At 43.7% G+C, this 22,377-nt stretch overlaps 1 protein-coding gene across 5 annotated transcripts in view; it reads right to left on the minus strand.

The window, feature by feature from the left end:
• Positions 1 to 4,050: 4,050 nt before the first annotated feature.
• Rabgap1 (RAB GTPase activating protein 1) overlaps positions 4,051 to 22,377 on the minus strand; it is a 163,310-nt gene continuing 144,983 nt past the window's right edge. For all 5 annotated transcript variants that reach the window (XM_041674275.1, XM_041674276.1, XM_041674273.1 and 2 more), the window contains 7 exons: positions 16,156 to 16,248; positions 15,672 to 15,782; positions 9,249 to 9,353; positions 8,603 to 8,686; positions 8,112 to 8,183; positions 6,639 to 6,836; positions 4,051 to 5,573 (listed from right to left, as the gene is read on the minus strand). In XM_041674275.1, the coding sequence (XP_041530209.1) occupies positions 5,451 to 5,573; positions 6,639 to 6,836; positions 8,112 to 8,183; positions 8,603 to 8,686; positions 9,249 to 9,353; positions 15,672 to 15,782; positions 16,156 to 16,248 (786 nt within the window). In that variant the 3' untranslated portion in view covers positions 4,051 to 5,450. The remainder of the gene's footprint in view (positions 5,574 to 6,638; positions 6,837 to 8,111; positions 8,184 to 8,602; positions 8,687 to 9,248; positions 9,354 to 15,671; positions 15,783 to 16,155; positions 16,249 to 22,377) is intronic.

Genomic DNA, 22,377 nt, shown 5'->3' on the forward strand with positions numbered 1-22,377 from the left:
AAACACACCAAGACCCTGGCAAGCACTTTGCTGGTTTAAGGAGGGGAAAACCTGTTTATTGCAGAATTACAGGTGACATTTTTCTCCATGTAAGACTCCAGTCTGATGTTGGTCAAGTTTGTGCTTAGAAGTCTGTTTTAAAATATCCATTTGTATTTACTATTTTCCCCAAGTACACAGTGTAAATACTATAATTTGCAGTGTAAAGTCTTTGGCAATAACTTCAAGGATGTATAGTGTTAAACATTGGAAACCACAAGCATCATGGACTGCCCCATGCCTTCTGGGCCTATGGTAACATACAGACTCTGGACTTTTTACAAGTGTCGCCGTGGTTGAAGCAGCAGCCTGCATGTGTGGACTATCATCAGTGCCTCGCCCAGAGATGCCTGGCCTTCATCCAAAGGGACCCTGCTGCTCTGAGCCCTGCAAGCAGCACCCACACTGTGGCTCTTTTGTGTTGACTATGTTGGACTCTGCCATAGACTGACCCCTTTGTCTGGCGCTGTGGTCTGTAACGCCTTGACATGTGCATTTCTCTTCCATTTGAATAAAATAAATGCTGTGTGTAAAATAGGAATGGATGGACTACTCTGTGCAGGACTCAATCTGCTGAAAAGTTCCAGTGCCAGCTGCAGAGATGGCTCAGTGGTTAAAAAGAGCTCACTGTTCTTTTAGAGGGTCTGGGTTCAGTTCCCAGCATCCCCCAATTGCTTTAACTCTGACTCCAGTGGATCCACTGCCTTCTTCTGGCCACTGTGGGCATCTGCACATATATACATACCCAAACACACAGAGACATATCAATAAAACAATGAAATGCAAGCTCCACTTGCTTTCTGGGCCTGTAAGGCAAACTTCTTCACATTAGAGGTTTTTTACCTCACTCGGAGGGGACTGATTGTGTGTTCTTGAGATAGCCAGTGATTTGGGCTATGGGCCCAGGTCCTGTACAGTTTTTGCCATGTTAAACTTCTAATTGGCTCCAAGTGGTAAGTCATGTCACATCAGTGTGCAATCTAAACCTTTTTGCATCCCTCACTTGTAACCCTTACAACTGTCCCATGAATTGGCAAGACTTGAGCATTACCAGAAACAGAGGACTGCAATTTCAACAGGGCAGCATCAAGCAGTCTGACTCCAAAGGTGGTGAAGCTCTTCTTCTAGCAGCCACTTTGAGACCACCCTGTCACCTGGCCCAGCAGTTAGGTAAGTAGACAGTGGCATTGGGTCTCATGTCTTGAAGCACCATTAACTTAAGGACCAATACTTTCTCTGCACATCATCACCGTGAACTCTGCCGGCAGCCTTACTGGGAGGGACTTAGAAGAGCCAGCCTGTTTCTACTACAGTTGCATTCTTCTGTAATGGGCACAGGGATCAGCCCATAGCAAAAGTTTATTAGGGAACCAGGGAAGGAAGGAGTAGAAGATGAATGTATGATGCCAGTCAAGAGCATCCTGCAGGGGGTAACTCAGCAACCCCCATGAGGCAGGCAGAGGAAGGTAGAATGGGGGTGTGCTCATTTCCATGTGATATGCATCTAGTGAAGAGACCACCTGGGCAGCATGCAGGTATGGTAGATCTCCTCCCCTCTGCCAGGAGTTAGAACTGCAGGGTAGGGCGGGAGAGATGGCTCAGTGGTTAAGAGTACTGCCTGCTCTTCCAGGGGTCCTGAGTTCAATTCCCGGCAACCACATGGTGGCTCACAACCATCTGTAATGAGGTCTGGTGCCCTCTTCTGGCCTACAGACAGAATATTGTATACCAAACAAATAAATAAATATTTAAAAAAAAAAGAGCTGCAGGGCAACATTGCAACTGTGTGGCCTTGTCTAGGCCCTTCTATGAACCCTAATTTCTTCACTTATGAAATAGGAGGGTAGAGAGCCCAGTGCTTACTCCCTTTATTCTTTGAGCCAGCACCCAGTTATTTTGTATGGTTTTAATCTTGTCTGCTCTAGATTATGGCTTGACCCCTCCCCTCAGTGAATCTTAGAAGATCAGTGTTTTAGCATATGACACTCTGAATAGTGAGGAGACTGATTCTCTCCTGTCACCACAATGCCCCTTCACAAAGGCTCTGTTGTTTGTTACTTATGGTCATTCACTTGGGCATGTGGTAGTCTAGGCTTAGTTGGGGTTTGTGTGTATTCTTTTCCTCCTCTCCAACTTAGCTTAACGCTTCAGAGCTCTTGCCTAGCCTTGTGAGCCTTTTCCTCCTGAGAATACCTGACAAGGGGCTGACCAAGATATTTGCTTTTCAGGCTGCAGATTGTATTTATTACTACCCTTGAGCACAGAAAGCAAGCCAACTTCCAGCTCTTAACTGCCTGACCTGTTCATTGTCTGTCCACGTTCCGTCCTAGCCATCTTAACTGTTTGCCTGTTTGGTCTTGTCGCCTCCTGCCCTTGCTACACCCTAGTAGCTCTGACTGCAACACTCCTTTTCTGGATCTGCCTCACCAACAGCTTAATAATGCTGCTTCTTATCTCACTAACAAACCTTCTTCACCTGTGACACCTGTCACTTGTGTAGCTGTTCTTAGACCTCTGTTTGTTGCTTGCTTTCTCTCCACATTGCTTGTGCTCCCCCAGCCCTGGTTAAGTTACAAGTCATAGGGTGTGCTGAACACTGTCACACAGGACAGCATCAGTATCCAAAGCTGTTGAAAGTGTTGAAATTGAGAAGTGTTGTGTTATTAGATGACTCAGTCCTTAGCAAATGTCCATTCCAGACATCTCCAGCCTTCTGTTCAAGGCCATGTAGGACCCAAACCCTGAGAAGTCAAATCTTCGTAGTGTTTCTGGGTCATGAAGTTTTACTGACTCCTTTTCTCATTCATTCTATTCTGCCACCTCTGCGCACACCCTACTTTCTCTTTCCATTTTTTTAATCAGCAGGGAACTTCCCAAAATGCAAACTGCCTTTAATATCTCCAGTAGTTCCCCACTACTTTGAGGTTCCTTTGCCTGGGCCTCCACCTGACTTACAGACTCACTCTCCTTCCTAAACATTGTTCTGCTTCTGCACAGCAAATCCCTATCTGTTCCTGCACAGTTGTGTCCCCCACCTTCTTGTCTCCTTTACAGACCTTCAGTGGTACAGCAACATGTCCCACAACTGTAAAGCATTTTGCCAATTCAAGATTCTTATTGGAGTTACTGTAGTCCCAAATACTAAGATTGATTGCTGTATGGGGGTTCCTTTCTCAGATGGTATAGCTTTAAGATGGAGATTTCTGCCAAGATACACTTCTGGACATGGGACCCTTGAGCCAGGTAAAGTATGGAGCTAGCTAGCCAGCAAATGTGGACCCCAGAAGTATGTCCTCCACCCTGTATGGTCTCAACTGTGCTCTGGAGCCACCGTCCAGGCCTATACCAGGCTGGGCCCAAGGATTAGCAGTTAGGTAGGCAAGCCAGGCAGGGGCCACTCAGACAGTTTATGGTGGTTCTGAAGGTCTGGGTAATAGGGGAGTTGGGTGGCATAGTAGGAAAGCAATAATACTCATATTTAGAGAAGTGAGGATTAAAGAGTGTTAATAGAGGGCCTGGGTACCTGCATCCATAGGATGTAGAGATGTTAAAAGGATCAGCCAGAGAGTAAGGAACCTCAGTAAAGACATCTCTGCCCTTGCCACTGCTTTGCCTATGGCCAGACAAGTACCCCAGGGCCCAGGTGTTCAAGCTAACTCTACTTCCCTCCAGTACCACCAGCCCTTTGCTATTCCCTCTCCCATCTCCAACTGATAAGATGATTTGCCTTTCCAAACATAATTCTGCCTTCTCCTTGGGGAAAACCTTCCATAGATTTTAAGCACTGGACTATCTCACCTGTCAACCATAGCACTGTACTTCTCAGGGAGGGCCACATGCACCCATCTCTTTCTTAAATCCAACAAGCTATACCTCTGTGTTCTTCCCACATGTGGTTGACACATCTCAGCTCTGCCTGATGTGCGCATGTGGTAGCACATGCAGGTCATGACTGGTGCTGGAGGATGGGAAAAGAACACGCAAATCATAAAACTGCTTTGTACAAAGCAATGCCGTTTGTACCAAAATATTTAATGAATATGCTGTTAAAATGAACAAAAGAAATAGTAATACAATTTTACTGGTTTATATTTCAGTTCATAAAGTTGACGCACAAACTACCCTAGCACAATGTCCACACACCTAGTTTTAGATGGGCTTACAGCTGGTGTGGTAACTAACTGAACAAGACAGACACTGGAAGTGGTGGGGGATGGTGTGGGGAAGGGTTGGCCACTTGTTATCTCCCCACTGTAGATCTCTCATCAAGCATTAGTAAAGCCAACAGGGAAAGAGAAAACGACTCAAGAGTCCTTATATACAAACCCATGCCACCTCCAAAGGGCAGAAAGAACGAACCCCTCTGAGACTGCTTGTCAGCATATCGCCACATAAATTAAGTCCAAAGGTTTTGTTTTTTAATTAAAAAAAAGTGCTAAAACCACTAATTTATAGCTTTTGAAGTAAGACTCTGCAGCCCATCTGACCAGTGAGATCCACAGGCCAGGAAGTAGGACCATATAGTGTGTGCATACACAGCTCAGTCTTCCTCACTTGTGCAAACATTAGAGGTGAAGGAGCTCTTGCCAGCTCCCACAATGGCAGAAAGAACAGGAAGTGCTCCATAACCACAGACGGCAGTGGAACTAATTATCGGCTGAGTCTGGGATTTAAACACTGTCAGTGCAGGGTACTGGGAAAGGTATTTATATATATATATATCTATATATTTATACTAATACGTACACACACATATGTACACAGGACACATTAAACAAAGTAAAAGCTGTCCACATCATGATTGATTCAGTCTCACAGTCATGTGGCCCATGCCAGCCTTCTGAAGTTGTTTTGGCAGCTAATGCTTAAAAAAAAAAAAAGACAGGACTATGAGAGTTGCATAGAATTGCTCAGAAATGTGAATAATGCCAAATCAAAACCTGTGCACTATACTGATTAACAAAATTAGGTGACTTGAGCCATGATTACAAAGCTCTTCTACTCAAACAAAGTGCTTCTTGTCTCTCTGGGGACTTCTGCCAGCACTGAACCCCTGCCCCTAACCTAAAGGATAAAGTGTTTATGTATGTATTTTTTTTTTTTTTGTCTTTTTAAATAAAGGGTTTAGAAAACAAAAAACTAACACATTGTAGGATGCCTCAACTCTGACTGGGTGAGGTGCTCATACACGGCAGAGGCCTGGATGGCACTCAGGCGGGTGCATGTCCAGAGCATCAGTGGGGCTGGGAGCCTGCTGCAGGAGCCCTGGCCCACTGATCTACCAACTTGCTATACAGCTCTGAGCTAGGTACATTCTGGTCCTGGAACATGTCACAGAATCACACATCTGGCCAAAGAAGGCAACCAAAGGTGGTGTGTTTTCTGGAGGTGTCTGGAGGCAGCAGCTAGTCTCAGCATGTCTCTTTCCCTTGAACTCCAGTTGCTGTCTTTATGGAGCTCAGTGTGCGGTTAAACCAGGTCTTCTTGGCTGCCTGCACCTCACTGAGGGCAAGGCCCAAGTGGTGTTCCAAGTCCTGTAGAGATAACAGAGAATGTGAGCCTCTGCAGAGCTGAACCAAGAGCTCTGTTTACTCATCCTTCTGAGGCAGGTTTTCAGTGCCTACGGATCTGGAAGCTTTTCTAGTAAAGCCCTTTCTTGCCTAGCCTGTTACTACAACCACCTGATTGACTGTCAGGCACATCTTCATCTAATTAAATCCCCTATAAATCCAAATCACTCAGTATGGCATTTGAGATGCTTTACAGTCCGGACCCTGGTTTTCATCCCTTTCCTGAGACTCCTCACTAGGCAGGCCTCTTCTCCCTTAGGTTGTGGTCTGAGTGATTACCTCAGCCCAGAATGCTCATTGCTCTTGTCCTTCTGCAGCTGCTCTGTCTGTTCTCTGACCACAGTTTAGAGACTTATCTTGGTGGGTTTTTTTTTTTGTGATTGTCCGGGGCGATCCCACAAACTTTCCCAGAACTGAGGGCAAAACCTGACAAAAATGGACATGTCCAGTAATGGCCTCTGACATGGTATAGCTGGTCTGAAGTTTTAGACTTGAACCACTGATGCTGCCCTAGTGATAAGGATGGCTGGAGGCTCATATAAATTAGGAAATATGACCAAGGTCACAAAACTAGTTAAGAAGTGATGAGTGTTTTGACAAAAAGGTTTGCATTTGTTTAGACCCCATCCCCATATATATCCTATATAATTTTTATACTCAGTATAGCCCAACAAACAATAGGACTCTCATTTCTGTAGAAACACTAGGAGCCTGAGGTGTAGGGAGATTACTAACCCAGACTGAATGGGGGAGCTACAGTTTTTAAACAGTTGCTCTATGCCCCACTAAAAACACTGACGCTTTCTTGGTAATTCTTAAAGTCCAGATCCTTAAGTCAGGCTAAATGGTTAAACATGCTCTGGTAGGTAAAGAGGATTGTGTTCTCCCCAGAAGGGCTATGGTCAAGTTTAAGTGGTGATGGGGATCAAGACATACCAAACCACACAAGTCGTTTCTGGGACTCTAGTACATATCAGGAACCTGGGCTGCTATGGAGGGTGTGCACCTTCATGAATGAATTGCTGTTACCTGGATCTTGCACTCGGCTTCTACCAACTGTAGTTTGGTCTGGGCCAGTTCCAGCTCCATTTCCCGCAGCTGGTTCTTGAGTGTCTCTTTTTCTTCATCCGTGTCCTCATCTGAAACCCCCTTGGCTGAGCTGGTACCCTTCACTCTCCCTTCTTTATTAAAGAAGTCTCGGCAGCGGTCACAGTCATCTACCTTTTGCTGGAGTGAACACCAAAAGTGAAAAGACCCAAAAGACAGCAGCACCCTGTCAAGTACTTTGTGTCTTGGTGTGTCTTGTGAGCATCAGAAAAGTCCGTTTACTTTGGGAAACTGTCAGAAACCTACTTCGGACACTACCTGGTTGGTGTTCCAGACCCTATGTAGACTGTGAGGAGTTCTGGGGTAGAGAAGAAAGGCTCACATACAAGGACCCGCACTAACTGGACATACAGAGATACTATCCACCTGGGGACGGTAGGATATGGTAGCCTGTGCTTGTTCAGGGGAGCCTTGAGAATATAGGAGAATGGGTAAATACTAATACTAGTATAAAGAGTAGGGCACAAAACTGGATAAAGATGCTGGAGAAATGGCTTGTAGTTAAGAGCATGCGATGCTCTTATAGAGGACTTGAGTGTGATTTCAGCACTATATCAGGTGGTTTACAACCTCTTGCAATTCTAGCTCTAGGGCCCTCCATAGGCACCTGTGCTCAAATGCACTTATCTGACCCATAATAATAAAAATAAAAAACTGTAATTATTAAAAACATAAAAAACTCTTAAAATAATAAAAAAACAACAAGGTATATAAAACAATCACAGCCGGGTGGTGGTGGCGCACGCCTTTAATCCCAGCACTTGGGAGGCAGAGGCGGGCAGATCTCTGTGAGTTTGAGGCCAGCCTGGTCTAAAAGAGCTAGTTCCAGGACAGGCTCCAAAACCACAGTGAAACCCTGTCTCGAAAAACTAAAAAAAAAAAAATAAATAAATAAAACAATCACAAATACTTTACATTTCACCAAAAAAGGATGCCATTGGGAAAAAAATTCTATTATACCACCAAAACCAAAACAAAACCGTACCTCAAATTTAGAGATGTAAATGTTTAAAGAAAGTGTAATTTGGGATAAATGCAGTTTTATAAACTAAGACCAGGAAAGGCTGGAACTGTGGTGTGAGGGTTTTTTTAAAAACTCATCCAGAGTCTGCAGGGCAGCAAGAACCCCCACCTCAAGCAATACTTGATGCAGCTTTCCTAGTGATGGTCACCATAGGCATCCAAGTACGAGATCTAAAAGCCATAGCACATTTGGTCTCATTCACAATCCTTCCAGAGGAAACAGACATGGAAGAAGCTGTTGAGTACCAAGCTTAAGCCTGTGACAGGCAGTTTATCTGGACTTCTCAGTCTGATGCACTTGGACCTATGTGTTAAGGATAGGCCATAATATGAACAAGAGGGTATGAAATCTCTTTAGTTAAGAAGTCTTACCCGAATTTTCTCAATTTCTACTTTATTGGCTGTCTGCTGCTTCTCCAGTCTTTCACTCAATTGAGAACAAATCTAAAGAAACATAAAACCACAGACATTGGTTCAATATCACCTACATAAGTTGGACTTTAGATAAATTCTATCAGCACCTGGAATATGCTGTGAGTGCACAGGTGAGGTGGGAATTGGCCTACAAGGTTCTCTATAGGCCCCTTTGAGATCCGTGGTAGAGAAGGGAAGAGTTGAGTATGGTTCTGTGATTGTGATATGTTAACATCTAGATCACCTGAAACATTCATGTGCCCCTATATGTTAGTACTTGCCAAGCATGCCTACCTACTGGGAACTCAACAATATTCCCAGCTTGCTTAGTTTACACGTAAGACTGAGGTTAAGAAGAGGGGCGTGAAGCCAGTGTGCTGCTGCACTGAGGCCAGAGTGCAGTCTCCTCACCATGTGCACAGCCCGGGTCTTGGGGTAAAGAAACTCACCTGCTTATAGTCACCAATGATAGAGCTGTTTTTTTTAATCTCTGATTCTGCCTTGTCAAGTTCCCGGCGGCACATTTCCTTTAACTGCACACATTAAAGAAAAGTTAATGTTTTAAGTGAAAAAGGAAGCTTGGTTATTATTTGCGTAGCGCTGCGCCTTCCAAATAGTGCCTCACCTACCACACTCATCTCCCTCCTCCTCCTCTCAGCACAACACTAATCCTCTGTACTTAAAAGACAATAGAAGGAGAAAAGCAACACTTCAAAAAATGCTGGTGGTCAGTTCCAACAGGGCTTCTGCCCAAGTCAGTTCAGCACTGTACAAGAGACAGTGCTGGAAAAGAGACACAGATGGAAAAGCCTAGGATGAGAGGGCAGTGTTACACAAGATGAGCTTAGACAGGCTCACCCTGGCCAGTCCTGCCTGAGATAGCAGCTGTGAAGGGTCCTGCAAGAGTGCAGAGGGAGGGGGTGGGACCTCATTTTGGATCCCATGGTACCCTCAGCTCTTCGTGTATTCATTCTATGATAGAGGTAGGTATCCAAGGACCCACTGTCCGGGTTCTCCAGTGCTGAGGGGGTTCCAGCTGAACCCACCAGTATTTACAAAATTCAGGTGTCAGGGATGGGGGCAGGATCCCCTCACCTGTGCAGACTCCTCTTCTAACCGCCTCTTCTCGTCTTCTGCATCAATCAGCTTCTGTTTGGTCATCAGCAACTCCTTATTCAGTGCATCTGCCTTTTCTTCTGCCTGAAACATTGACGAGATGCCATCACCATGCATTCACTAAGAGCTTGGAACTTGGAAGGGTATGATCCCATTTTAAGAAAGTAGGAAAGCAAACCCAGACAGGAATGGTATGCTCAAGGTCATACCTAGACTACCTGAAGTGTGTGATAGTGCAGGGCATTGGTCAGGAGCTGAGCTTTTGACTTGTCTCAAATCTCGCAGCTGGGTGACTTGACACTTGAATGAGTAAGTTACGGAGAACCTTTCTAAGGTCCAGGCTCTCCAGCATAACAGTCAGTACAGTGCCTAGGCTTTAGAGGGAACACTGGAATGGTAGCTGTAAATTTTAAAAAGTTTTCTCATTTCTTTTGTGCATCCAAATAGTCTTGCATGTGTTCTTGCTAAAGTTATTCAATAGAGAAGGCTGCTTTCTTTAGGTACTTTGTGTAATTTCAAATGGCCATGTGCTATCATAGTCTTTGCTAGCACACACGGATGTCTGTTGAATGGAGATCTGAATCTCAGGGAAAGAACCCTGTGGTCCCTGACTCTGACCTTTCCACAGATAACCAAGAGTGTTTGTCATGCTGGACAGCAATCAAGGAAGTGAGGGATGGCCTTTTCTGTCCCTTCCTAGACAACTTTCCCAGGCTTCTCTGACATTAAACAGTGTTGATTACACTCTTGGGGAACTGAGATAGGCATGACACAAGCACACTCAGCTGACTGTTGATGACCTGCAGACAAGACTGTGCTGGCACAAATAAAGGTGAGTGGTGTCCTTTTTGAGATCATTCACTAGTTTCTCCTCTATTGCAAACCCAAGAGGCAGTCACAAGCAAAATGAAGACAGCAGGCCACAAGGAGACAGTAAGGAGAACACAGCTCTTTGACACTCTTGAGCATAGTCGGGACACTCTTTCCTGCACCCATTATCACTGCTATGGAGGAGGTGACTTAATGGAGCTGACTCCAAGCATGGGTCAGCCAGGGGAAGAGCTGATCCAGCTATAGGTTTGCTTTCACAGGAGCAAGGTGGTTGGTGATGGACTCTCCACAGCAGTTATTCCACCACTCTAGCTGGCTCTCAGCGCTGTTGATGGGAGGTGTGCTGAGGCTGACTGCCCCAGCCAGTCTTCTGACGGAACCCCACTTGCTACAGTTAGTTACTCTATTTACATAAGCAGCTGAGATGAGAACATCTGGGGAATATATATATATAAATCCCAGCTTCTACTTTGGGTCATGGAGGGTGAACAGAACCACAATGACTCTTCCTCTGCAATCAGAAAACTGGACAACATCTGGGAAACAACTGTTCCATAGGAGGAAAGAAGAAATCATGTACATTCTCATATCTTTGGGGCTCTGTCGGAGGCCAGAGGATGAATGTCTGAAAGGTTAAGTGTCCTGGGTGGTTGGGGTGCAGAAGTAGTGGGAGAGAGAGGTCACAACGGTCTATAAGGTGTTAAAAGACCAAGAAAATACCTAATTAAACAAAGGATGCAGCAAAAGAGAAAAAAAGCAAGCAGGATAGAAAACTTATTCCTGTCTGGATATAACAAAGAGGACGAAAAAGATAACTGCCCGGCAGCACACACAGACTTTAAAGAAGGAAACATAATGGAGATACATGCAGATGCTCCCCCTCCCTCATAAAACTCCGTAAGTTGGAAGTAAAGTAGGTGCATAGCTAAATTTTTACAAAAACAGTGCTCACCCAGAGTTTCACAATTTTAAATGATTTTTAAGAAGGTTTGCAGTAAATTTTAAAATCTTAAGATAGTAGAAAATGTGCAGATTAAATCTCTACAAAATAGAGATTTTGAACAAAACAAATACTGCAGTAAAACAAAAGTTGGCTTTTGGAAAGACCACCCTTACTAATATAATCACATGGGGTGGGGCGGGCACAACCCAGTATTGGTGCAAAAGGAACACTGCTATAGATACATAAACACCAGCAGTCAGATCCACAGGCTTGGTCACCAAGGACAAGGTGCTTAAAGCACAACATAAAAATGAAGAGCAGCTAAGCAGTATACACATATAATCCCAACATTTTGGGGAACAGAAGCATGGGAACTACCCGAACTCCAGGCTAGTCAGCTCACAATTTCCAAGTTGTAAGCCTTACAACCGAGTTTACTAGATTACAAGTTCAAGGCTCACTTGGACAGTTTAGGAAGGCCCTTGTCTCAGAATAAGAAACAAGAGCTGAGTAGCAGCTCAGGGTAGAGTGCTGGCCTGATAGGTATAAAGCCCTGGTTCAATTCTTACTATTATAAACCAAGGATGAAACTCTACTGGAAATTACCATAGGAATGTAAAGTTAGTTTACATTATAGTGTAATGGATTAACCAAACTAAGAAAATAAACCTAGCCATTATAACAGAAACAAGAAAATCATGTAGCAAAATTCAACAGAGTCATAACAAAACCGAGCAGAGAACAGAGTAAAAGTATCTCCGCTCCTCAAAACGACCCCCAAAACTAACCGCAAAATGATACCCAGTACTGCTCCAAAGACCTTAGCAAGTATGGAAAGCAGAAGAAAAGATAGAAGAACATGAAGTTAAATAAATGGTCTTCATTCTGAGATACAATAGTGTGTGAAAAATGCAAAAGAAATATAAAAAACACCCCCCCCCACACACACCCTGACTAGACTAATCAGATTTTGACAAGGTATAGCACACAATTACTTCTATTTCCATAGATCACCAGCCACGCTGTGGTTGGCACAATCCCAGCACTCAGGAGGGAGAGTCAAGCATACTTCTGAGTTCGAGGCCAGCCTGGTCTACAAGGTGAGTTCTATGACAGATAAACCCTGTCTTGAAAAAACAAACCACCCACTATTTGTAACATACTGAAACGGGCAATCATGTGAACTGGAAACTGCAAAGCAGTGCTGAGAAGAACCAAAGGAATGTTTATACAAAGCTGACAGGCCATGGCTTGGGGGCTCAGCTGCTGCTCACATGTCAAGCCTTGCCACAAATTGACAGATTCCACAAAACCTGACTTAAAATCCCAGCAGGCATCTATTTCTAGAACCTGAAAAACAGACTGCGACTTTTATAGACATACAAAGGATTTAAAGCAGCCAAGTGAGCTTTAAAAAGAACAAAGCCAGGCAACTTCAATGACTTCATTTTAAGATTCATTAGAAAGCTTCTGAAATGAAGGAAGTGTGGTCCTGGCATAAGGATGGAGCAGCTGGAGTGCCAATCAGACCAAGGAATGCAGAGTCAGCTGATGTTTGTAGAGGGGTCTGAGGTGGTATAGGAAGTCTAGTAACCTGCTGGTCCCAGCACGTAGCTCCTATGTTGCTTTTTGCTCTAATGCCATACTGTCTCAAGGCAGAGGAGCATCCATGCTACAGAGGACTGAGACAGTGCCATCACCCCCATGTCAGGGATTTTCTATAGGCTACCCCACTGCATTAGAGGAGAAAACTTTTCTGGGATCACCAAGGAGTTAAATGACTAGAAATCTCTCCACAGCTGTAAATGGCACAAAGAGGCAGATGACAATAAACACAATAGAGGTATGAGGACAGAATCAAAAGGAATGAACTTCTTTTAAAATGGGGTCACTGAAGTCCCAAGACTGAGAACACCCCACCTTCATGTCCCTTTCTCTTAAGGCACTAATGAACTCGGAAAGGATATCTGCTTAGAACTGTGTGTGCTGGCACATGCTCCTGAGTCCACTGTCAGCCTCTTAGAGTGTAAGCACTGGATTCAGGCTCTCTGGGTTTCACCATGATGACTGTGCCCTACGACTAGCTGGGCAACCTGTGTAAGATGGTCAAACTGATTGCTTCCATTTCGTGATCAGTGAAAGGGGACCATGGTCCTGTATATTGGGCTGTTTTAAAGGCTCTCAAATGGTGTGTAAGTGCCTGGAACAGTGTCTAGAGAAATGCTACCTCTTACGCATCAGACTCATTAATCTTCTTTAGCTTGTGATATAGTTAAGACATCAGATCAAGGGGCCTTGGCTGTTTCTGTATCTATTAAGGAGACAATCTGATATCACAGGAAAGATCTCAGGCATTCTAGGGAGTTCCAGAGTTCTCTAGCTTTCTGGATATTGTCACCCCTCTGCACCTCATAACTGTTAAGAATACAATTCTTAGCCTGGTGTAAAGGTGCACTTGAGAGCAGAGGCAGGTGGATCTTTGTGAGTTCTAGACAGCCTGATCTATACAGAAAATTTTAAGTCTGTTGGAACTCCATAATAAAGAAGAAGCCTCCCTCCCTCCCTCCCTCCCTCCCTCCCTCCCTCCCTCCCTCCTTCCTTCCTTCCTTCCTTCCTTCCTTCCTTCCTTCCTTCCTTCCTTCCTTCCAGAGGTAGCAAAGTTCTTAAGAGATGACCAAAGCTCTGTGAAATGCTATAAACTGTGTCTGGCGCCACGGGAGAGACTGCTAGAGTTTTCACTGTTTCTACTTCTGGTGTCAGGAATGTAGCCTGGTTTTCTGACTACAGTGTCAAGATAAAGACATCTAAAAAAAGATTTACACAGCTTAGAGACAGGCTCAAAAATCCAAGTCCGGCTGAGGCATGGTAGTGGCACACACATTTAATCCCAGCAACAGGAAGGCAGAGGCAGGTGGATGTAAAAATTCAAGGCTAGCCTGGTCTACAAAGTAAATTCCAGGTCAGTTAGGGCTACACAGAGAAACCTTGTCTCAAAAACAAAATAAAACAAAAAACAACAACAAAAACTCCAAACAACCCTCAAAAAACAAACAAAAGAATGTAAGTCTAAACTCTACCACAGACCACTGAATGGCTGCTATCACTAGTTCATAGAGTAGAAAATGTCACAGCTCAAGCGGAAACTCACCTAAGACTTTGGCCAACCTGCCACTGCTGTACCTCTCAGGGTTCTTTTATTTTCACTTCCTCTCTACACCATCCACAGCTGGGAGAGAAGTGTGAGGGGATCTTTGCAGCTCTGTTCCATTTACATCGGCTCCCTCTAGTCTCCAGGCAGCAGCGCTGGGGCAATGACAGTGCTGTGCAGGTTTCTGGAAAGGAAGGAGGCTTAACCCCGACAAGCAGGCCTGTGGGGAGCTAATGGCCTTGAACTGTTCTCACTGCAGCTGGGGAAAGAAGCCTGTTCCGTGTCTGACAGCAGTCGGGATTCTGACCCTTCTCTGCGGACTTTTTTTTTTGAACAGTATGTAAAATCATGCAATCTCGACTCTACCTGTGCCACAACCATTACTCCTCTTGCCCAGACCTCAGTGTCCAAGATGGAGAGAAAGCAAACTAGGTGATTACAGCCCAGGTGTGTCTGAAATTTTCAATTTCTGAAGAAAATGAAAAAGAACCAGTAGATACTACCATATTTTCCTTTAATATTTTATCAACTCTGAGAAATTAATAAAAGCACTTGTTTTTAAGGAAGTATACTACATGTGCACCATTTGTATACATGGATGGATGTCAAGGACTTTCTAAAGTCCATACTCTCTGTACAAATGAAATTATATATGCGTGTGAAAGGTCTAAGTTTATTGCTAGAATCTCAGCAAATCAACAAAGAAGTCGTCTCAGGGTACTGTGCAATTAAATCTAGGGACTTAAAATCAGGGGCCACATCCAATCTACCTCCAATTTATGTAAATAAATTTTTATAGAAAACAACCATACTCATTCTTTTATCTGTAAACTGTTTTTGTATTAATGGTGGCATCAACTAGCAGCAATTAAATATTCTTTTTTTTTTGTTTGTTTTTCAAGACAAGGTTTCTCTGTAGCTTTGGAGCCTGTCCTGGAACTAGCTCTTGTAGACCAGGCTGGCCTCGAACTCATAAAGATCCGCCTGCCTCTGCCTTCTGAGTGCTGGGATTAAAGGCGTGCGCCAACAAATAAGTCTGCCATTCCTAAGCAATGAATGAGACTACTTCTTCTAAGGGAAGCTTATGGTACAGAAAGCAGAAAGTCATTGTCAGGATGAGAGAAACGAACAAAAGTGGAATTATCTGCCAGTAGACAGCATTGAACTAAGTCCCCGTGAGCTGTGTCACTGAACAGGCCTGTGACAGGAAGAGGGACTAAACCTGTGTCTTAGTGTGGACTCCAAGAAGCTCTGAGAACTGAATGCTGCTTACTGACAGCATGAGAATTAGTAAGATTTACCCCCCTCCCCAAACAAAACAACACTTCACAACCTCGGGGAAACAGGGAGGCTCTGTGAGCACTGAGAATGTACAGAGGATATCAGGGCAGCAGCAAAGTGGAGGAAAGTCAACACTGAACTTCATGGGAAGAGTCAGCGTCCCTGCTGGGAGCCTTCTCCTCACACCCATCACACTTACATTATCCAGGTCCTTCCGCAGTGCAATCTTGCTAGTGACCAGCTCATGAGCCAAGTCATCATTTTCCTGTTCCAATCTCATGTTAGCTTCTTGCAGCCGCCTATTCTCCCGCTGTAGGAGGGAAATAAGTCAGTTATGAACATCAAATGGAAATGATAGTTTTTCATGGGCCAAGCTTCAAAACAAGTCTCCAAGTCCCGTAAAGGCGTACACCACCCACCAATCCAGATATTTTCTAAATAAACTATTTCTAACTTCCTGTCTCCACAAAGACACATAACTGTCTGGAGTGGCCTTGTCTGGCTGACTGTGAGGAAAGAACAAGGAACCTGGGTAGCTGCTTTGGAGCAGAATAGCTGTTATTTTGTCATTTGCAAACTCAATCTAAAAACTAGTCTTTAAACAGTAGAACTGAATTTTTTGGAAAAGTTCAATAAAGCTAGTTATGGGTACAAGCCTGTGAAGTCAAGGCTGTAAAACAAACCTCAAACCGCTCAATGGGGTCTTCCTGTTGGGCCTGCTGCTCCCTCATGGTGTGGTACTCCTTTTCATACTTCTTCAGCTTCTTCTGGCTAATCTGCCAAGGAAGTCACAGCACAGATGAAGAACCTGATAATGGTGGTGCTTACTTCCACTGACCTGGGCAAACCCAATTACTGTGGACATGGCATTTACTGCTTTGGGATGGAAATCTTCATAGATAAATATAATCCCAACACTCTGTCAGGAATATTTGGCTCCCCAAGTTATTAATAACAGTGCTCTATAGAACACCTTACAGATGGCTTTGCCTACCTAAGTCTGGGATCTGTTTGATCCTAGTAAGCCACCATTTTCTGTAGCACATACCAGCAGCATCACTAAATGCTTCACACCGAGACCCTCCCTCTTCAGGCATACCATTTCCTCATGTGAGGGATCAAGAGGTTCTGTTTCATGATTAATGATGTCAAGAGGGAATTGGTTTGAAAGCCTGGCCACTGGATTCCTTTCAAAGCCGAAGCCCACCACACTCTGAAAATTCCCAAGCCCTGTTACCACTGTACTAGTTCCCTCCGTGCTGCCTCCAACAGGTATATTTCCCTCTGCCTTTAGAAGCAGATCTCACTGTTCCACCTTGTCCTTTCTTACTGTAAGCCACAGGCTAAACCTTGATCCTCACTACTCTAGACAAAGGATATTCCTGAAGCCACCATGCTTCTTTCCTACTTTCCCTAAGTCTTCCTTCTCCCTTAGATTTTCATATTCCATCATGGCCAACCATTTCTCTTTCTTATGGGGAATCTTAGCGTCTCCCTTTCTTCTGGCTTTCTTCCTGTGCCTATCAGGAGTTCTTTGTGTACTGGCAGGCACTCCTCTTCCTTCAATCCTAAGTAAGTGAACTTCAGGAATCAGCTCTCCTTTGTTCAATTCCTTCTAGAAAGCTAATTCATTCTCTGTGGAAATTTGTTATTTTTTTTCTTTTTCTTTTCTTTAAAAAAATATTTATTTATTTATTATGTATACAATATTCTGTCTTTGTGTATGCCAGAAGGCCAGAAAAGGGCACCAGACCCAACTACAGATGGTTGTGAGCCACCATGTGGTTGCTGGGAATTGAACTCAGGACCTTTGGAAGAGCAGGCAATGTTCTTAACCTCTGAGCCATCTCTCCAGCCCCTTGTTATTTTTTAATTTTTCTGTATAACAGCCCTGGCTGTCTGGAACTTGCTCTGTAGACCAGACTGGCTTTGAACCCAGAGACTTACTTAGCCTCTGCCTCCCTAGTGCTGGGATTAAAGGCATGTGCTACCAAGCTCAGCCATTCTCTTGTGTTTTTAAAATTACATATACATTATATAAATTATACATACATATAAAGTATGAGCTATTGCAGATAGCATGATAAAGCAGACATGTTCAGCTTAGAAAATGACTGTAAGCCTAGTGCTTCTTTGTTCTCAAAGCTTCAATTATCAGCATTAAATTACTCATTTTCCAATCTGCTCCTGGCCCACAGGTCCAGGGAACTACAGATGAAGAGAGTCAAGCAGAAGTGGTGAGCAGGTGCACGCTTGCAGCATGCTGGCAGTAGTGCTTGCATATCTTTTCTGCTCATGCTTTGACCTTGGAGCATCCTCTCTCACTTGCTCTGACTAGAGCTGTACTGCTGGTGTCTGGCATTGCTATCCTTAAGCTGGTGGTCAGGGTACAATCTTTGGGTCTGGCTACAGTCTCCACAAAGATTCCCATTAAACACTCACAGGAGACCACAAGCTGGAGAGGGCTAGCTCTACTACACATCTCTGTGTTACCCAATTTGGAGGGTAAACTTTTATTGCGCTGCTAAGTGACTCACCAAAACAAACAAACAAAAACCACATCTAAATAAAACATCTGTGCAAGCAGGAAATTTATAAACAAGTCCTGTCAGAAAATAATCGAGGCTCATGGGCAGCATGCTCTTCTCCCACCCAGTGCTCTTCTCAGTCTGGGCAAAGAGAAACAAGGGCAGCAAAGACAAGGCTCCCTTGAGCTCCTTCTAGAGAAGAGCAGACACCATCTCCTGCACAGCCTTCACAATCTTCAAGACGCTGCCGGTGGTGGTGGTGGCGCACGCCTTTAATCCCAGCACTCAGGAGGCAGAGGCAGAGGCAGGAGGATCTCTGTGAGTTCGAGGCCAGCCTGGTCTACAAGAGCTAGTTCCAGGACAGGCTCCAAAGCTACAGAGAAACCCTTTCTCGAAAAACAAGCAAACAAAAAACAAAACAATCTTCAGGACGCTTTAGCTCACTCTCATGCAGCCTTTCCTTATAACTATCCATTTTGAAAGGCTAATTTCCAAAGTTTATTATCTTCGATTGAAACTAGCAAAGTCAGCATCCATGGTGTCCAAGTTCACAGTTACTCAGGCTCTTCCTCCCTGCTCTATGTTCCATGTCTCTTTCACTTGCCATGCACCTCAGTGCCTAATCAATGCCTGAATAGGACTCAATCAGGCCCCCCCTTCAGGGTCTGATATGGACCATGTTCTTATGACATGGAATATCTAGATTCCAATATACACGTTCTCCCAAGACAGCTTTATTGTGACATTTCTGTCACACAGTAACCATCAAAATACTTAAACAGAGACACAGTCTCTGGAAGGATGAGTTATTCACTCTGCTCCAGAGTTCAGAAACCTTCAAAAATTACAGCTTCACACAAAGAGGTACTGTCATCTTTCAGCAAGATTAAAGTAGAAACTGACCCTTTGCTCTGTTTAAGGTTTCTTTCAAGAAAAAGAAACCAAACTGCTGGCCCAAGTGTGGGATGGTAACTGAGTCAAGCAGCAGGTCCATATCCACTATAGTCAGTGCAGAGCTCTGGGAAGTAGCCCCACTCAGGATTCTTGAGCACACAATCCTCCCTTAGGGGCAGAGCCATGCACTCACCCCTAAGGGAAACATTCTGCAAATACCATCAGAGGGCTCCCTGAGATTGTCTGTTGTCCGGTGGAAAACTAGTACATGCCAACTGTTTTTTAATTTTTAATTTAGTTTTATTTTTTACATTATTTACACTCATTCTGTGTGTTCACACATATGTCCATGTGTGCCATTACCACATGTGCTATACATCCCATCTGTAGGTCAGAGGACAATTTCAGGAGTTGGTTCTCTCCTTCTACCATGTGAATTCTGGAGCCCGAACTCAGGCTTGTCAGACTTGATGGCAAGCACCTTTACCTGCAGAGTATCTCAGTGTCCCCTAAACTGGTATGTGGCATAAGTTCCAATGCAGATCCAAACACCTCTCCTTTAGCCATTCATCTGCCATGAGAACTGCCTACTATCTGCACTGGTGAAGCTGGTCCCCAGTCAGCCTCGGGAGTAGACAGTGGCATCAAGGTCCACACAGATGGAGAGAGAACTGAGAGTGGCTGCTGAACTGGGTTCTATTGAGGTGCAACCTGCTCAGCTCCGTGAGTAACACACCATAGCTTCAGTCTCGGCAGATGACTTGCTCATCTGTGAAATACTAATAGTGCTTCTGAGTGTGTTGAGAGGATCTCCTGACAGAAAACTACCATGTTCAGTGCTCAGAAGACTACACAACACAGAGGGAGTCTTTTCAATAAGCAGTAACTGTAACTTGCTGTTGCAATTATTATCTGGCAACCTATCTGAAAGAAATAGAGCAGCTCCCTCAATAAACTGTGGTGTTTGAAGGAAAATGGCCCCCAAAGGGAGTGGCACATGAGGTGTGGCTCTGTTGGAGGAAGTGTGCCACTGCGGAGGTGGGCTATGAGGTCTCATAGATGCTCGAGCTACACCCAGTGCGACAGTTCACTTGCTGTTTCCTTTGGATCAAGATGTAATGACTCTCAGCTCCAGCACCATGTCTGCCTGCATGCTGCCTTGCTTCCCACCATGATGATAATGGGCCCAATCACTGAAACTGTAAGACAGCCCTAATTAAATGTTTTCCTTTGTAAGAGTTGCTATAGGCATGGCATCTCTTCACAGCAATAGAAACCCTAACTAAGACAATGTGAATACATCAAATCACTTAAATGAAGTCCATTTTACACAGAAAAGCTTGAACTAGTCTGGCCCTTTAGAAGAGGGGCAGGTTTCCAGAATGCCTTAAGAAAGTTTTGCGGAGGTAGGAGGTGTCCTGGTATGGGAGCCACAGGGGAGTTCAGTAAGGCAGCCTGTTAAGATCTGCATGACGAGATTGAAGCCTAGAGTCTGGGTAACCTGGTAGGTGTTGGGGAATAAATAAGAGGTCTGGTGCAGGAGGGATCCTGGTGTGAATAGGATTGATAAAGTGATTAAGAAATTGGATACTGGCCCTCCTTCCAGCTCAAGAATGCTTGGGGGCACTGCTGTGCTTTTGAGTTACCAAGGCTTATATAGAACTTTCCAGATAGTGACGTGCCTCTATATCTACTATTTTATTTATGCCTCAAAATAATTTCCCGAAATGGGTAAGGCAAAGGCTATTGCCTAACGTCAGTATCAGCTGTAACATGCATAAATGGTGACTGACAACACCACAAGAACACAGTCTGGGCGAACTTGTTTCCTCCCATCTCTGTGATTTACACTGACCTGAACCACCCAGATGAAGGAGACAGGCCATGTCACAAAAGCCCACAAGCAGCAGCTGCTTAAGGCATCAGTACAGCAATGCTGTCTAATCTACCTGGATCACACAGCACAAAGGCCAAGGTTGGCCTCTAAAATGCCTGATGTCAATAAACAGTATATTAAGGCTCTGTTCAAATAGTTCAGACTCAGAGTCCTTTAGAGGAATCAGGTATTCCTTTAATCGTGGACCATTAGACAGAATCAGGCATCTGAATCTGACCTGAATTCTTTTCTACAGTACAAGAAAAAAAATTAGTAGCCAAGGCTCCAAGAGCCGACAGTCAAGGGAACCTAGCTTTTTAAAGGAGGAGGTTTGCTTGTTGCTGGCCTTGTGTAACGGTGTAAACGAATGCAGACAGATTGTAAAAATATATACAGCTTTAATGGAGAAATAGACTTACAGAACCACCATTCCTGCGGAGACCAGGAAAGCAGAAGCAACGACTGGGAGCACGCTTGCCATATTTATAGGTAAACATTAGCCCGAGGAGAATATGCCCCCTAAGGGGCGGGACTTATCCCTACATCTCCCCTTTTTGTCTAAATAAGACAGAACAAAACCAAATACAACTATATACAATAATAACAAATAATAAATATAACAAACAATATTGAGGACAAAAGTTTTGCTAAACATTCTATCTCAAGGAGTCCAAATAATGTAGAGAGTAACTACAATTATATAATCTTCAACTCCGTCAAAGATCCTAAAAGGGAACAAATATTACTTAACAAACAAGATATATCCAAAATGTGCAACAATTGACAGAGACAACTGACTACCTGGGCAATCACTTAAAGTCTCGTATGCAATGTTGAGTCAACCAACTTTGGCTAAGGCCTAACATAACTGACATACCATTATTAAAGGCAAGGAACTTTTCAAAACTATCTTACCCTGTCTTGGCAGGATATGACAGTCCTGTTTTATCCATTGATGCACGCTCTGTATCTCTGTCAGTGGTTGAGGTATGGGCATTTCTTTGCCCCAAGGCCAGTTCTGCCAAAAAGAAAGGCTCCAGGTGGAGTGTCTTTGGTGCTCAACATTCTCTCGGGAATGGTGTTGCCAGGAGCAACTGTGTCTCACTATCACGAAACTCTGAGTTAGATTAAAAGCCATTTTCTACAGCTCTTTGAAGAGGTTGAAGATTATCTATCTATACTGAGTATAATCTCTATATATCTAAAGAACCTGATTAGTCTAATTATAAATGACAAACTTAGATGACTATTAATCTATATAATTCTCAATATCTATCTAACTTAAAGACTAAGACAATAAACAACTATGTAACAAATGAGGACAATGACCTCCAAATATAAACACTGTACAAATATACATTGCAATATGGTAAATATATATCAATACACAAACAATATATAAGTATCTTAATCAGAGGTAGAAATGTACACTGCAATATGGTAAATATATACAATATATATATATATCAATACATGTCAATACATAAAAAATGTTTTAAACAGAGGTAGAAACATGCATGCATACAATAATCAATATAATTTAACTTTGTATTAATATACAAGAATCGATACCAATATATTTGTCTTAAAACAGTAACTCACAATTA

Source organism: Microtus oregoni, unplaced genomic scaffold (genome assembly GCF_018167655.1).
Source record: "Microtus oregoni isolate MIOR12 unplaced genomic scaffold, Mior012 000025F_ref0000491, whole genome shotgun sequence".
In the NCBI taxonomy this organism is placed as follows: Eukaryota; Metazoa; Chordata; class Mammalia; order Rodentia; family Cricetidae; genus Microtus; species Microtus oregoni.